This window comes from Pteropus alecto, unplaced genomic scaffold (assembly GCF_000325575.1).
Source record: "Pteropus alecto unplaced genomic scaffold, ASM32557v1 scaffold3, whole genome shotgun sequence".
Classification (NCBI taxonomy): domain Eukaryota; kingdom Metazoa; phylum Chordata; class Mammalia; order Chiroptera; family Pteropodidae; genus Pteropus; species Pteropus alecto.
In genome coordinates, this window is record NW_006442484.1 from 67,369,763 (window position 1) to 67,386,775 (window position 17,013).

General features: G+C 46.7%; 1 protein-coding gene across 6 annotated transcripts in view; it reads left to right on the forward strand.

The window, feature by feature from the left end:
- The window catches only part of NRP2 (neuropilin 2), a 117,027-nt gene that overhangs the window by 48,494 nt on the left and 51,520 nt on the right, over positions 1-17,013 (forward strand). For all 6 annotated transcript variants that reach the window (XM_015596591.2, XM_006921380.3, XM_025039274.1 and 3 more), the window contains exons 8-10: positions 10,978-11,122; positions 13,538-13,887; positions 15,810-15,954. In XM_015596591.2, the coding sequence (XP_015452077.1) occupies positions 10,978-11,122; positions 13,538-13,887; positions 15,810-15,954 (640 nt within the window). The remainder of the gene's footprint in view (positions 1-10,977; positions 11,123-13,537; positions 13,888-15,809; positions 15,955-17,013) is intronic.

Here is a 17,013-nt window from a genome sequence, read left to right on the forward strand (position 1 = left end):
CAGCAGCTGGGTAGGGGTGTCTTGAGGGAGGAGAAGGAGGTTCACCTGGCTGCCTCCCTGTCCAGGCTCAGTGACTAAGCAGCACGGGCCAGAGGGATACTGTAGCATAAGCTGGTTTTAAAAGCACACAGATGGACCGGGATGCTATTTAAAACACCATTTGTAGGAAATCTGCTTTTGGAAATACCTTAGCACTGCACATTTTGATAGAATGCTGTCCTCCCTGGATTTATCCCTTTTATTCATTCTGCAGAGAAGATATTCCTGAGAATTGAATTCTGCTTCCTGAGCTCCTTTAGAATTATTCTTCTCAACTTTTTCATATTGGATACATCATTTTCTCTTTCTCTCTCTCTTTTGCCTCCTCTTCCCACCCTCAGCTAAATTTCTTTCCCCAGTAGCCAAGGGATAGTTTTGTTGTTGTTTTTGTTGTTGTTTGTTTTTTTAGTGAATCAGTACTGCCCACATAAAGGGCACTGGAGCAGAGGAAAAGCCCTTTCCTCTAATACCTAGAAGGAGGCAGGAGAATGCAAAGCATGCCAATTAGGCACTGCCCTCTCCCAACACTCCTCACCCCACTGACCCACCGAGGTCCTCCCCGCCAAGGGTGATCTCTGCCTCTCCCTTATTAGCAAATCTACCTCCCCGATGGCCACACCGTGCATGTGCCTCAGCACAGCCCTCTGAGCTGTTCAGGTTGAAGTAGTTAAGTGAACCGTGCCAAATAGATTTGTCAAGTCTGCTGCAGTTTGATTTGATGCCACGAAGGGGAGTCAGGGTAAGGAGGAGACTTGGAGGCAGGGAGGGGAGAGTCTTCTCTATGTCTATGCCGGTGATACCGCTGAGCCTTTCTTTGTAGCCGCTGGATGGTGGGCGCTGTGCCAAGCTAACTGGTGCTAAGTGGTGGGCTTGAAAGCAAAATTCAGACAGCAGGACCTGCGAGCAAAGCATAGTCGAGACGGAGGCAGCAGGCTGCTCAGCTCCGTGGTACAGAGGAAGGGGTTTGCAAATGCAAACCAGTGCACAGGGTGTGAAGAAGGGAGAGTAATATTTGGAGCAGAAATATGATTTTATTCCCTGGTCACAGTCAACACTAATGCGGTATACCAAAAACCAGGGAATTGGGGAAACTGATGAAAAACAAGATTAATGAGCATTCGAAGTGGTGGGAGATGGCTGTGCTATTTCCTTGTGAAACACCGTGTACAACTTGCACCCAGGCTGGGCTAAGGCAAGCACTGGGCCTATGGGGAAACGACTTTCTTCTTGTGGCCAGGAAGCGAGGAAGACTAGGCTGGGAGCAGCCTCTACTTGGTCTCTTTCCAATCCACAGGTAATGGTGAGGTTGCCTCTGAGAAAGGCACCCTACTATTGCTGGGGACATTGCAAGCATCCTCCTGGCAAAATGTAGCCCAGTTACGCAGGCCATATGTACAGCACATTCCCAAATCCTTATCCAATTCCACATGCTATAAATATGGAACCTATGATTTTCCTACAGGGCGGGTCCTCCTTATGCGTATTTATGGCGTAACCACAAGGCAGAGAGCTCGTTCGCCTAATGGAGCCCATATCCAGCCCATGTGCTCCCTTAGATTTATACAAATTGCTTCACATAGATTTCCTCAGAAACCACAAGCAGAAAACTACTGCTTTTGGTTTCCCCAGCTGTATTAATAACACCCCAAACATAGACAGAGTATTGTAAATACAATAGTAGAAGGCTCGTGGATGTGTCTGTAATTATAGGCACAATTATGTACACACAAACCCAGGGAGAGGCATGGAGCAGGATGGAGGCGTTGGAGGGAGTAAGGCCTCGGCCAGATTCCTGCTCACCTCTGGGATTCTGAAAAAAGGAAAGAGACTGAGACTGGTGTCAGGACAGGAGGACGAAGGCCATTGCCCTTATATGTCTAAGTAACAGCCTCTGTCTTGACTTCTCCTTTATTTGGTAAACATGGGCATCTCCCTTGTTGACACAGCTCTGGTTACCTTTCTCTTAGTCACAGTGGCTGCTGGGCTGCTCTGATGCATTTGGAAGAAATTCAGGCTAAAAGAGAAAGTCTAGGAGGGCGCTTACTATATCCTGATGACCACATTGAGGATGGGAGGGTGAGGACAGGAATGAGGAAAGGTTTGGGTCTGAGTTTTTAGAATTACCCCATAACGAGTGGCAGAAATGCACTAAGCTCAATATATAATGTAATGACAACCTCTAAAGGGCTCAGAGAACCCTCAGGCACCAGTTTATTGGCTTCTGAATTTAACTGTGTTTCAAAGACTGTGGAATCGAAGCTCTCGGAGACAAGTAATTTGCCCCATGGACTTGGGGAACTGTGGAGTCCTTGCAGAAGGCACCTGGTTGCCAGGCTCTGATTTCTAGGAGGGTGTTCTCAACAATCTGATCCACAGCTTGCTCATCATCTTGCCTCCAGAGGGAAACTGGCTTCCTAGATGTTCAGTCTAGGGGTCGAGAGGGTGTGTATTTTCCTGGAAAGCCTCTGTTATAGTGGATATCTGAAAGCAAGTCACGCTTGGGCAGCATGGCTTGGAGCTCTGGGTTTGTCGTTCTGGAGTCTGGGCTCTCTCTTAGAAGCCTGAGGATGCAGAGTTGAAAGAAGTTGCTTTGCATTTGATTTGGCTACCTCCCTTCAAAACAAACACCCCACTTCAAAAATCCTCTGCTCTGTATTTATTTTCTAAATTAAAACATATCATTTTGAAAGCCATTTGGGAATTTTATAACCTCTGTGAAAATATCAGAGGCTGAGGAAGAGAGAGAATGGTGTCAGAAAAGCAAACCCCCAAATCGGTTGGCTCACAGTTTGAACCACGTGACATCTATTCTTAGATGATATACTGTGTGACCTTGGAAATGTCTCTGAACAGCTCCGTGCCTCAGTGTTTCTGTCTGCCCACATGGAATGGTGCTGCGGCTCCTGTTGGCAAAGCACATGGAGATCTGTAGATGGAAGGCTCTCTGCAGATATAATTAATATATTAGACCCACAAAGCTCTTCTTGAGTAGAAGCAAGTTATCAATTTAAAAAGTAACAAGGCCTCATGGGATATTTATTTGCCTCTTTTAAAGTCAGAGGGCTGGAAGGGACCTGATAAGTCATCCAGACCTCTCCCTGCATCTGATGGGGCTTGCACTTGAGCTACCTCAGGTAAACATTACCCCTCTTAGCCTCATTCTTCTCTTAGGAGTATAGTCATTCCTCCAATTAATAATTCTGCGTTTTCCAAAAATACCTTTTTTTAAAACCTTTTGGTGGATGACTGGCTTCCCCTTATCCTTTTTATTATCGTAATTTTGTTTACTATGTATACGATTAAGACAATGACTCAAACTGTCAGCTAGTAATGCACATCAGACTTTAGAAGTCATGGATATGATTGCATCATCTAACCAGGGTTATGTGTGTTCAGAAGAGGGCCGATACTTTTTCCAAATTCAAGTCCCCCAATTTATCTGCCCCCTCAATTATAACTGAGAAGAATCCAGGGCCCTAGGTAATTAAGTTTGTCCCTTATCCATTTGCCCTGGGATGAGCTCAGACCTTTAAACTCTCCACTTAGGAAGCTCTAGGGAAAATTTCATTATACATAAGCTTGGAACCTTTTCTCTATCAGTCTCCCGTGGCTGGCTTCACCCAACTCCCGTGGGTGCTGAATTGTCTCCAGGAGCTGAGGCCAGCCTCCTTGGTGCTTTCAGCCTTGATGCTGAATTCCCCATGCATCCCAGGCCACTGCTGTGGACAGGGGCCAGAGGGACAGATCAAATAAGCAGGGGACATGGAAAGGCGTTGTGATTTTGCTTGGGCTGGGAAAACTCTCTCTGCCCTAACCTAGAGCCTCTAGATGAGCATTGGAGCCAACGCCTCCTCTGGTAGATCGTCAGGTCATTTGTTGTCTGCATTTCCCTGCTCAGGTTTGCTCAGATTCCCCCCCCAGAAGAGATTGAATGCAGATAGCAGATAGAATTAAGAACCTCACTCCCTGTACCCTTTCGCTTTCTCTTCTGCCCACCTACAAGTCAAAGGCACCGCCTTTAAAAACGTGGCAATGTCTGTTTTAGGCAGTTCTCAGTGCGGAGGGCCCTTCCCACCCAGTTAGAATGTCTGTCTCTCCCTCCACCTTTACAGGAGGGCGTTGGCCATTCCCTCCAGCCCCTCATTGCTGTGATGCTGCACTCTCTCCCACCCCGTCTCTCCTCCAGCCCCAAATCCCTGAGTGGCCCTCCTCTCCTCTCCTCCCTGATGCTTTCCTGTCTCAAATCCTGAAACTCTAATCCTGTTAATATGCTATGTTCCAGGGCTCAGCGTCTCCATGGGGGTAACATAATCCTGCAGTAAATCTAACGGCCCCACAAGACACACACAGATGGGGATGCGTACATCCCACCCCACCGCCACCCCCAGAGAGAAATCTACTGGCCTCCCCAGCCCTGCACCCCATGATGCGCTCCTGCTTCTCAGTCTCCTCCTTCATCTCAGCAAAACTGCTTGATGACAAAAACAGCCCTAAAGTAAAGGAGGAGGAGACAGGAGGGCATCGTGGTCGTAAATGAGCACTTGGTGGTTAGGGAACTTTCTCTGCCCTACCCCCATCTTTACTCTCCCTTAAAGTCTCTCTCCCTCTTATATATATATATGAGAGAGACACATCACTTCCGAGTCTGTGTCTGGCTAAATTCCCACATCCACTAGAATGAAAGCAGCTTGGAAAAAATTTTTTTTTCTAGTCTTTAAGGAGGAGTTTTAAGAGAGAAATGTCAAGACCATGATTTACAAAAAGGAAAAAAAATGTCCATTACCTTAACATCATTTTCCCTGAGTGCAACAGCCACCTCCACCACCACCCTTTGACTGTTTGGTGCAACAAATTACTTAAACAGGATGGCATTCATTGATTAACAATTCAGTTTTACATGCAGGTCCGATGGCTGGTTTTGGAGAAGTGCAAGGGAACTGGGCGGGAGAGGGAGGTCAGGCTCTTGGTTCTGCAGTGAGGAGGAGTCAATGCGATTGTTTGATGTGATTGTTTCTGAGCCGAATTTTTAAAATGTGCTGCTACTGGTTTCACCGGTTTCTGCCCTCCATTCATGCCACCTCTGTTTTCTGCCTGCTTTGTTCTCCTCCTCCTTGAGCGTCTGTGCCAAGTAGATTGAAAAGGAGAACTTTGAGTGCAATGAAACATTTATTAGTGAAGAGAAATATTTATTTATTTAAAAAAAAAAAAAAAAAGGAAGAAGAGGGAGAATATCTCTTGTACAGATTGTACCTGAGGGCTCCAACACTGTGCTGTCTTTGAAAAATTTCCTGCTTTCTTTCGGTCCCTGGAGCTGGCTGTATTCAGATATTTACAGCAAAATAGAAATAAATTGTAGGTCCCACCGTAGGTGATGAAGAGACAGGTGAATACCAAAACTCTACCCACATTGGAGGCAGTACGCATAAGGAAAGCCTGCATCTGTCCACCAAGGGCCCGCCTCGATGAGGAAGGTTTCACAGCCAGGTTACACCAAGAGCCTGCATTGCCTCTATCTGCCAAGGAGTTCAAGGGCTTTGATGGACATGGAGCATCTACACTGTCCTGGGCAGAGGTTAGTGGAGTATAGGAAAGGGACTCAGGCCTAGCAGAACATCCCCTGGCCTAGAAGCCTCCAAGGTGGACAGTCTGAAACGCTCGCTGTTCTCAGCAGTGCCAAAGTCACTGCATATTCTTCAGTGAGGCTTCAGGAAGAGTGATCAAAGAGAGGTGGCTGTGACTAGAAGTGGGATGTGAAAAGCAGAGAAAAGTTGACCATAGAAACCATCAGTTATGCTTTCTGGATCGATATTTTATATATACATAAACATATGTGTGCATCTATTTATTTATTCATAAATATATTTACATATAAATATATTTTATATGCACTTATATAAAAGCATGTATATACGCTTTTTTTTTTACATAGTATTATAGTCCATGCCTGATGAGCTCTCAGGCATGATCAGAACATGTCGATTTTCTTCGCTTGGTTGAGGTGGGGGGTATAGATAATAACCAGACTGGGATGTTGAATAGCAGCCAATTTAATTGGGAGATGCCCCCCACCCCCACTCCTCTGCCAGAGGTGCAAACCAGAAAATCCGTGAAGTACTGCTGGTTTAAGATTCTGTTTTACTGAAAATAAACCAAAGGTCTCAAGAATCAATTGGAAAGTGTTGGATTATGTTCAGAATTCAGCAAGGCACCAAATGGATTATTCAAACAATTTTGTACCCTGAATTGTTTTTTAACCTGGTTTGCAGCGATACACTTGAAGAAATCTTTATGTTCAACATAGCTTTTAATATATATATATATATATATATATACACACACACACACACACACACACACACACACATATATATATATACACACACATATATATACACACACACACATACACATACACATATATATATACACATACACACATATTTACTTATTTATTATACATTTTTTATCCCCACTTTTTACTAGGCTCACCTTGAACATACTTCCGGTTTTCCTTTGGTTGGTAAAGCAGCCATATTAGCATTTTAAAATTAGCAAAAATGTATACCATCTGTGACATCAGCTTTTAAAGCAAATGTTATAATTCGATCATCACATTCCATATATGCCAATCTGGATGTACCACATGCTGACAATCCACTGAGTTTTCTCAGCATTGTGGACATCTCCCTGCCAAGTTATAGCCTGAAATTCTTTGGCCTCGAGGTTCGACTTAGGGATCAGTGGCTTTCAGAACTTGAACTCTCTCAATTTAACAAAGGCCCATTTGTTACTTATGATGTAGCTTTCACTCTAACATCTGTCCCGGGTGTTGCGCAGGCATTGAAGCCAGCAGGGAAGACTGGTAGACTTTAGTGTCTATCTGCAAGCCTGTTATCGACTTTGTTTTCCTGAAGGGGAAACCAAAGTATCTAAGGTTTATTGATTTGCCTGTAGTGATTCAGTGAGTCGGCAGGGAATAGGGAATAAAACCAATTTCCTGGCATCATTTCCCACGCACACAACCCCTTCTTTACCTTGCAATGGCTAGACTGGAAGCCAAGAATCTATCACAGAGAATTTGATCAGAAAACGTATGAAGGGTGATTCTGAAACCACAGAAGCATTGAGAAAGTCATAAAGATGTATAATATATGATAGCATTTACCAGCTATAAATAGGGAAGTGCAGGGAGAAAAATAGAGACCTTGTAAATGCATTGGGTCAGGAAAAATAGAAAGGGCTTAATATTTTATTAAAAATAGATTTTCATAAATTGCACGTTGATATCTTTGGATGAAAAGACAATATGTAAGGACTAAGGTGTTGTTATTTATTACTCTTCGTTATTATTAATTTGAACTATTATTGAACCAAAAACATCAACAGCATATACTCTCCCTCTGAGTGGGGCAATCACCATGTGTCTCGGACACCACTTGAAGTATATTAAAATTCACAGCACTTACCCACAAAAGCACTTAGGCTGTAGGGGACAGTGGGTAACTAAAACGCCCTGTTACAAAGTGAACATTCCTAGGGCAGTTCTAGATTGGAAACTCTTACGAAGAAAGACTTAGAATCTGGGAGACAGGACCTTACTCAAACAATTCCCTCATTTAATAGAGGAGGAAGTCGAGGCCCACGGGAGGTAGATATTTGCCCATACTTTTGAGCTCATTAGCAGCAGAGTCTGGTTGGTTTTTTTTTCCTACTATGTCACACTCAGAGTGAACAGTGTATAAATAGTTTAAGAGAATAAGATGGGAGGAGAACACACAATGCAATATATATAAAATACATATATATGCCTTACTGTTAAATTGTACACCTGAAACTTACTGGATTTCATTAACCAATGACGCCAAATAAATAAGTAAATAAAATAAGATGGCATTCCTTCAGCAAAGGGTCCAAAGGGCAGAGGGTAGATATGAGCACAAGGTCAAGAGCAAACGAGAAACAAGAAGGGACTGGCCTCAGAAATATGAAGGGTAATTGGAGGCCACATTGAAAGAGCCTTCGTTTTGTTCCAGGGGTGGGAGAAGAGTGACCAGAACAAAATGGAAAGTGAAGTTCAATTTGAGCGGCCAGGTTGATGGCCTAAGGCAGATAAACTGAGTACATTCCTCCCTTCTGACTGATGTCACTGTAGGCAAAGACCAGGGGACTCCCCCAAAGCTTTGTGACCCCATGCATCCATGGGAAGACCAACCCTCTCACTGGGCATGTACGAACGGGCATGTGCCCACATTCACCCACATGCAGCCACATTCACACAGCAGCCTCCCACAGGCAGTCCATCCAAAGATGCAGTCATTTTCTTACTGAGGTGGGGGGAAGAAAAATTTTCTTGGTATTATCTGCCAACGCTGAAAAATGAAGGGGTCAGATAAGATAAAATTGGATATTAAAAACACATAAGACGTGCTGTGTTTCTAAACAGTACCAGCATGGTGTGTGTGCTGTGGATTACAGCTGTGTTAAAGTTCAAATCCACTCAACACTCCAATTATGTATTCACATAGCAAATCAATCCCCCCCTCACACACACACACTCCTTAACATCTCCTGATGGAGGCCACACACAGTCACCGTCACCATCCTCAGGGAGCTGGCCAGTGGTGGTCCCCCACTGCTCACAGCACCTGTCCAAAATAAGCAAAGTGCTGTACTTGCTTCTTCCTTGCCAAAACAAAACAAAAAACAAACGCAACGCCTCTGCCTCATGCTGAATTCTAGGAAAATTGATTACTCTTTTTCCCTAAACGGATTTAGTTCTTCCATCCTTTTCCTCAGAGCTGCAGATTTCGTTATAAACATGGGAACGGCGAGGCCAGGGCCTTCTTGGGCCCTGTTCCCTCCGTCCGGATCGTCCCTCCCTGAGATTAAGATCACAGAGCCTCGGGCACCTCTCTGCCTCTCTCCACTGGCCTTCTCCCAGTTATCCAACTCTCACCCTTTTTCTGTCTGTTTTCTTGGCCCTTCTCCTTTCCTTACTTTGTCTTCTTGCCCCTCTTCATCCTCAGTCAATAAGCAGGAAGCAGCCAGTTTGAACCTGAGATAGATGAGTAGTCAAGTGGTCCTGTCTCTGTGCTCCCTTCGGTTAACAAGGCAGCAGAGGAGGAAACTGATGGCCTTAGGACCAGGGCAGGTGGCTCCACAGGATTTGGTGGGCTTAGCACCAGGAACAAGAGATTTAAGCAGAATATGATGGACTGGTGAAACCCTGTTCCCTCCTCTCCTTTCCTCTATTTGTCTTAAGCAAGCCACTTCTCATTTGGTTGCAAAAGGTGTGATGTCTCTTACCCTTCAGCCCACCATCAATGGTGTGCCTTTTATTAAATAGCTCTAACTTTGGACCTTAGCAAGTGGGAAATATGGCGGGTTCAAGGTTGCCACATGGCAGAGCACCGAGTTACAGTTCCTGGAGGATAAAGGACCACGTTGTTCATTAGCTCTGAGCTTCCGTGCTGCTCTTTGCTCTTACCCAGAACGTTCGAAGTGGAGGTTATAAACACACTGGGGACACATCCCTGAGCAGCAGCTCTGCCTCCATTCAGTCCATGTTTGGGGATCTGAGGGGTTCCATGACTCCCAGCCACCACCGTAAATGCTGCAAATGTCTTAAAAGAGATGAGAGTCAACCTAAGAAACCATAGTCTAAACCCTAAATACATGGCAAGGGCTTTAGACCCAGACAGACATCTCTGAGCCTCAGTTTCCTCATCAATAAAGTGGAAATAATAATACTTAACCTCCGGGGTAATGTGAACATAATTGTCTTTACAGAGTGGCTGGCTCAAAGGGATTCATGTTCAAATATACCAGTTTCCCCATTCCTCTCGTCCCAGCCCTGTCAGTGCCCAACCACCTGGCATGTTATTGGTATCATGAGCTGAAGTATCTAGTCCCCCACCCAGGAGAAATTGCTAGGTGTTGCAGAGTTGGCCGTGAGTAGATTTACAGTCACTGGTTGTTATAGCTATGACAGGAATGATTTAGAAGTGATGGTGGTTTGTTGGTCTTCCCTCTATCCTTACCCAGGGAAAACAAAAGAAACTCACATATATTTGCTGCAGCTACTTTTTTTTTTTAATGGAGAGCACAGAAAAGCATAAGGTCCATATGGCAGTTATTGATTTGGGCCATCTGGTAAGCTAGGACTTGCTCCCACCATGTTGGATTAGAAGCTGTTCCGACAAGCCTTTCCTCCCACAAGAGATGCATTGGTCAGATGGGGACTGGGATGGATTTCATTACAGGGTGGAGACTGCAGTGACAGGAAACCAGAGCAGGACTCCGAGGGGACTGTCTGCAGCTCTGACCCTACAACAAAGACCAGAGAGAACCAAGAACGTGTTGATTGACACCAGGACACTGGGGGTAGATGATGCCCCGCACCCTCTCTCCCGTTCGTGGCACAGGAAGGACTCTAAGTAACTAACAGAAACAATAGTGAGGCACTTGATAATTATAAAATACCCTGCAAATATTACTATATGCCTGCAACATGATGAAGAGGGAGAGGTCAAGTTCAAGCTAGTGAGTGAGGTCCACTAGCCTTAAAAGATGACATTTCTGCTCCATTTTTAAAGGATATTCTACTTTTTTTCCCTCTCTCTCTCTCTCAGCTTCTGAAGTGTTTTTCTTTTCGAGGCGCCTTCCTCTGCTTGCTCTCAGCCCAGAGGCAAATTTTTCTTTGCCTCCAAAAGTTTTTGTGAAGACCATTTATTGTTTTCAAGTTAGAGCTGTGTGAGAGATTAAATTTTTTTTTCATGGTGCTTCTTAAAAAGCCCCAAACAACAAACCCACTGATTATTTTTAAACTTGAGGGAAATAACATTTAACAAAAACTTTCCCACCCCCTTCGAAGGCTGCACGAGTGGCTAAACTACAAACAGAGATTTTAGTAATGTGGTCCTTCCTCTTATATTACAGGTATTCCAAGCCAACAACGATGCGACAGAGGTGGTTTTGAACAAGCTGCACACGCCGCTGCTGACAAGGTTCATCAGGGTCCGCCCCCAGACCTGGCACTCGGGCATCGCCCTCCGGCTGGAGCTCTTTGGCTGCCGGGTCACAGGTGAGATGGGGCTCCAGATAGAGTTGGATTGTGTCCTGGGCTCTGCGCCCTCTTTCAGCTCTCTGCAAACAGCATGATTGCAGCACATGACCTTTCCAGAAGGATTGGTTCAAGGACTCAAGTCCTAGCAGAGTTCGTCTATTCAGTCAATCAGTCAGTCAGTCAATCAGTCAGTCTATACTTATTAAGTGTCTACTAGCTAATGTTTATTGAATGCTAATGATGCACCAGTTTCCATTCTAAGCACTTAAGGTGTGTTATCTTTTATAACCCTCATAAGGACTCTATAAGTTTGGTGTTATTATTCTCCCCACTTTACAGATGAGGAAACCAAGAGTTAGAGACTTAAGGCCCCCAGCCACTAGGTGGTAGAGCTAGGGTTTGAATCCTAGGCAGTCTGACTTCAGAGCCCGGCTCTCCTAACACTGTCTGCTGCCTCACGTGAAGGCCAAGAGTTATGCAAGGTGCTGTGAATACAACGATGAGCACAACAGATCCAGCTCGGTGGGGACCTCAGGACAAGTTGGGGAGTCATGATAATAAACAAACAAACCCATAAACAAACGTAAGATCTAAGCTAGGATAAAGAATGTTGTAGGGGACTTGATCCAGTCCTGGAGGTTATGGGGACTTCCTCAAGGAGGTGGTGATTAAGCTGAGGGCAGAGGGCACACAAGCACCTGGTGAAGTGGGGAGGGTAAGTTCACCAGGCAGTGGTCACAGCTCCCTCAGTAGCATTGGAGGGACCGAAAGAGAAAGCGAGGGGGTGGGCATGGTATATGAGCTGAGACCCTAGGGGTGCAATGTGGAAGACAGATTGGAGAGACCAGAGTGGAAGCTGGGATAGCAGTAGGAGGTTAGTCCAGTGATATGGATGAGGGGAGATGGTGGCTGGACCAGCCCCAGCCACTAATGAATAGTCTGAACCCTCCATCTTGTGGACCCAGTCCAGAGCCAGCAAGTTGTTTCTTTGGCCTGGAAGGGTCTTCAGTGTACATCTGCCCATCATCCTGTCCCCTAGTCATTCCAGCTCTCAGAGGGAGTGCTCTGTGGTGGAACTCTGTTTTAGGCTTCTAGTTAAAATACCTCACATTTATACAGTCTCTATGGGCAGAAAACTAAGACTCAAAGAGGCTTAACAGCTTGACCAAAGTCACCCAACGGGGAACTGAACTCATATTTCCTCAGTACAAATTCTCTGCTCTGGTCCCCTTTACATGCACCTCAGCTTCCCTCTTATGGTTCATCCTACCAGTCCCATCTAAGGGACCATTTTCTGTCCCTCTCATGTTACTGTTCCAGGCCAGCATAGGCTAACCAGCCAGAACTTAGTTAAGACTTATTTTCTGGAAAACTGAAAAGAGAACCACCACTGGTTCTCTTTTTTTTTTTTTGAGGAGTGGGGATCACCTGGAGGGTCCTTTTGATCTGTGACTCAGTTTCCAAGTATTTAATGCACACCGACTATAGACCCTGCCTTGCCCGGACACCATTTATGCATGCATTTTCCACTCACTCATTTGCTCCACAAATACATGTGTGCGTCAGGCCCCATGCTTGGAGTTGGAGCTGGAGAAGTGAGCAGAGCAGATGGGGTCTCTGACATCATGGAATTTTCAGGCTAGCGGGCAAGATAGATAATAAACAAAGACACGTACTGGAGAATTATAAACTAAGGAGGAAAAGAACAGGGTGCTTAGAGATAGAGTGACTGAGGGGACCTAATTGACTGTTGATTGGAAGTTTGGGGACAGCCTTTCTGAGGGTGTGACACTTAAGGTTCAGGGTGAACAAAAGTTAGTCTGGTGATAACTGAAAGGAAGAGCATTTGGGGAGCAGGAACAGCATGTAGGAAAGCGGGAAGGCAGGAACAAGCTGTGATAACCCCTGTGGAGGCGAAGCCCGACCCCAAGAAAGCTTCCATCCTGGGGAAAATGATCACCCAGGAAACAGTGCTCAACTGAGCTCCCCTGTGCTCACTGCCCTTGGGAGTGTCACTGGGGACTGGTGTCACCAACAAGAATACCAGAGTCCTTGGCTAACTGCATTAGATGCTCAGACGTGCCAGGCACTGTGCTGTGAGCTTTTTATATAATAACCGATGGAATCTTCAAAACTCTCAAGGGGTAAGTAGTATTATTAGTCCTCTGGATCTGGAGAAACTAAGGCACAGAGTGATTCCATTATTTGTCCAAGATCGTACAGTTAGTATGTGGCATAGCAAACATGAACCCAGGCAGCCTGGCTCCCAGTCCTGGCTCTTAAACACAGCATTATTCTACCTTGAATCGAGAAATCAGTGCTGACTTAAAATACGTAATAGTTGGGTTGTTTTACAGCTTCTGACTCATGCGGGTTAGTCCCGGTTATTGAGTGTCAGCCCTGACCTCTCGTATTTTCCTCCCCTCTTCGCAGACGCCCCCTGCTCTGACATGCTGGGGATGCTCTCTGGCCTCATAGCTGACTCTCAGATCTCTGCCTCCTCCACCCGTGAGTACCTCTGGAGCCCCAGCTCTGCCCGCCTGGTCAGCAGCCGCTCAGGCTGGTTCCCTCGGATCCCTCAGGCACAGCCAGGTGAGGAGTGGCTTCAGGTGGACCTGGGAGCACCCAAGACAGTAAAAGGCGTCATCATCCAGGGGGCCCGAGGAGGAGACAGCATCACTACAGTGGAAGCCAGGGCGTTTGTGCGCAAGTTCAAAGTCTCCTACAGCCTAAACAGCAAGGACTGGGAATATATCCAGGACCCCAGGACCCAGCAGCCAAAGGTAGGTCGCTCCTGGTGGGCTTTACCCTAAACGGGAGGTTAAGTTGGGGGTGCTGACTTCCCGTCTAGATAGCCATCACCAAACCCCTATAATCCAATAAAGTAAATATTAATTGAGAGATTACTTTGTGCCAGGCACTGTGTTGAATGCCTTATTTTGATTCTTTATTATTTTAATTCTTAACAACACTTCTAGAAGGTAGACCTTCTTGTCACTCTCATTTTAGAGTTGACAAACTGAGGCTTGATGTCAAGTCCAAGGTCACACAGTGTACCTATGGTAGAGCCATGATTCACATCCTATAAGTCTGAGGCCAAAGCCCAAATGCTGACCACTGTTCAACGCTGCCTTTTTATAAAGTTCCATGACCTTTATATGCTATTTCAGATAAAGTTTCCTTAGAATTGGCCAGACATCCAAAGGAGATGTGGTTTTTGGAGGCTAAACTATAGAAACTAGGGATTTACTTCCAAAAACAACTATGTTTCACTGAACGTTACTGCCCTCCTTTGTAGTTTCCTAGTCTTGATGCTTAGATCTCTCCAGCCTCTCATCCCGAGGCTGCGGAGAGGCAAGAGGAACTTGCTCCAGGCCACAAGTGCAGGCCAGGGCAGGGCCTCCCCTCCTGCCATCAGGGGAGTGAAGGTCAGCCTTCCACAGGCCACAGAGGAGCCGCAGGAAGGCGAGGACATCATGCCTCTGTCCCTCTCCAGGTTCATTGCATGGTTAGCTGGGCTTTCCGATCCTCATGTCTAAGTTACCCCTCCTTTTCCTCAGAAAAGCAGGGCCCCTAACAAGGAAGGTGGTATCACATGTCTCCGCTGAGCCCCTTTACTAAGCAAATGTTTTCATTCTTGATGCAGAGGCAAAGGCTGAGTTGGAAGTTTTGCAATGCTGATGCAAACTCCCAGCTCACAGTTCCAGAGGCTTGGAAAGGCTCAGGGCTTGGTAACCAGAACCTTCAGTGGATGGAGCAGAAGTTGAACCACAGGCTTCCCTGGGGAGAGCTGACCCTGGCACTTCCTAGCCATTCTGGGGGCCTGGGAAAGGAGATGATCTTAGCCAGAGTCAGAGCCTGCCTTCCCTGTGACAGCACTCCCATATTTGAAAGTAGAAACCCAGGACATCTTGTAAACTGGGATGTCCCTGTATGCAGCATGCCTGGGTGCCAGTCAGCCCCAGACCCTGGCTTCCCCCACCCCGACATTCCCCTAAATCAGTGACTCCCAGATGTGCTCTGGGTTGGGTTCCCGTCCTAGCTTCAACCAGGGCAGCCCCACTGTCATCACTTTTATGGGGCTCTAGGAGAGTTTTCTTCTGACAGAATTGCCTCTGCCAAGCAAAGGTCTGGGGAACATAGTCCCAGACTATCAGTGTGTGACCAGAGGGTGTTGTTGTTGACCTAGAGAAGGGGACAGTCACTTTCCCTTCAGCCTCTAAGTGAACTTGAAGCAATCAGCAAGCCGGGACTTTCTAAATCTAGACTTTCAAGCATTAGAAAAAGAACTAGATTAGAACTTCTTTTTCTGATAAACTGAGAACTTCAGAATGGGCAGGGCAGCCTGAACTCCCTGCTCTTCTCTCTAGCTAAGTCCAGCTTGAGACCCATTTGGGGCCGAATCTTTTTCCGAGCCCTCAGTTTTAGTTCCAGGTTAGAAGATGGGACCTGGTAATTGCCACGTTCATCTGCTCCCTATTTTCCATGTTTCTGGGTCTCTAGCCCCCCTCAAAGGAATAAGGACCTTCATCTTTGAACAGAACCCCCATGGATAGTGCTGTCCAGCAACCACGAATGAGCTATGATGCTGCCTTCTGGCTGGACGTTAGGGGTCGGGAGGAGAAGGGGGAAGGAAAGAGAAGCAGAGCATGACGGAGGAGGGGATCCACCATAAGAAGGGCTGAGCGACCTGTCTCCCCCGCAGCTGTTTGAAGGGAACATGCACTATGACACTCCTGACATCCGAAGGTTCGACCCCGTCCTAGCACAGTACGTGCGGGTGTACCCCGAGAGGTGGTCACCAGCTGGAATCGGGATGCGGCTGGAGGTGCTTGGCTGTGACTGGACAGGTAAGGCCCTGGCTTCCCAGATTCCCTGGGAGGAGGTCAGACCGTGATGTGGATGGGGGCAGAGGAGACACCTATCTGCCCAGCCTGGACCCTGCCACGTTCTCTTGCTTCAAACCACAGGCACTGCAGCCTCTGGTCTTGGGACAGTTTCTCAAGGGATGTGCTTTGTCATTTGTAAAGGATCACGTCAGCTCCTTCAAGCACCTCCAACCCAAGTCTCTCGAACACAAATCATAACCACACATCACCCACCCAAATTCAATTAGACCCTGACTCTTCAGGCCAGGGAGCTGTGGCTGTTGATTTAGGGAAGGGGGGAAAAAAACCCTCATGATAATAAAGTATTCGGGTTTTGTCTGAATCTGGCCTCCAGATGTCAGTGGCTAAGAGACTTCGTTTTCATTTCGAAGCCACATCTGTAAAAGGCATTTATTTGCTCCGGAGGGACTCCATTGCTGGGGAGCTGACAGGAACAGGACTTCTTACCAGTATGTGGCAGGAGTCTTTCTCATTCTCACCTTGTCAGGCAGCCCAGGTCCGGGGAGCGCCTCTAACTCTCCGTAAGGAGGAGAAGGCCCACCTCTTGTTTCCAGGGAAGCACCCTGGCCTTCTGGGTCACGCCCTACCTTTCATCTGGGCACCGGCCCTCGTCCCTTGGCAGAGCTGACACTAGGTCTCCCCCAGAACTCACTCACCGCCTGCCAAAAGGAGCTTGGGGCAGCCACACGAGCCCGGTGCCAGCAGGAGCAGCAGGCAGGCTGAGCCTTCCTGCCCCTCTCCACCAGGGCCCTGAGTGTCTCCATTTTCCTGTCTGTGCTGTACCTGTCACCAGCACCCCCAGCAGGGTATTGTGAAGGATTAATAAGGGCATGTCAGAGAAGTGCTCTGGACTCCCAGGGAGAAAAGTGCTGCCTGCTCACTGGCTATGGTGGCACAGAGAAGGAGTCCCGTTGAGGTGCGCAGGCTGAAATCGGGCCCGAATTAGCCTCTCTCACCTGCAGATCAAAGGCAGCCCCAACGAACACATTCAGTGAGAAGACTTTATGCTCCCCGTTCGGT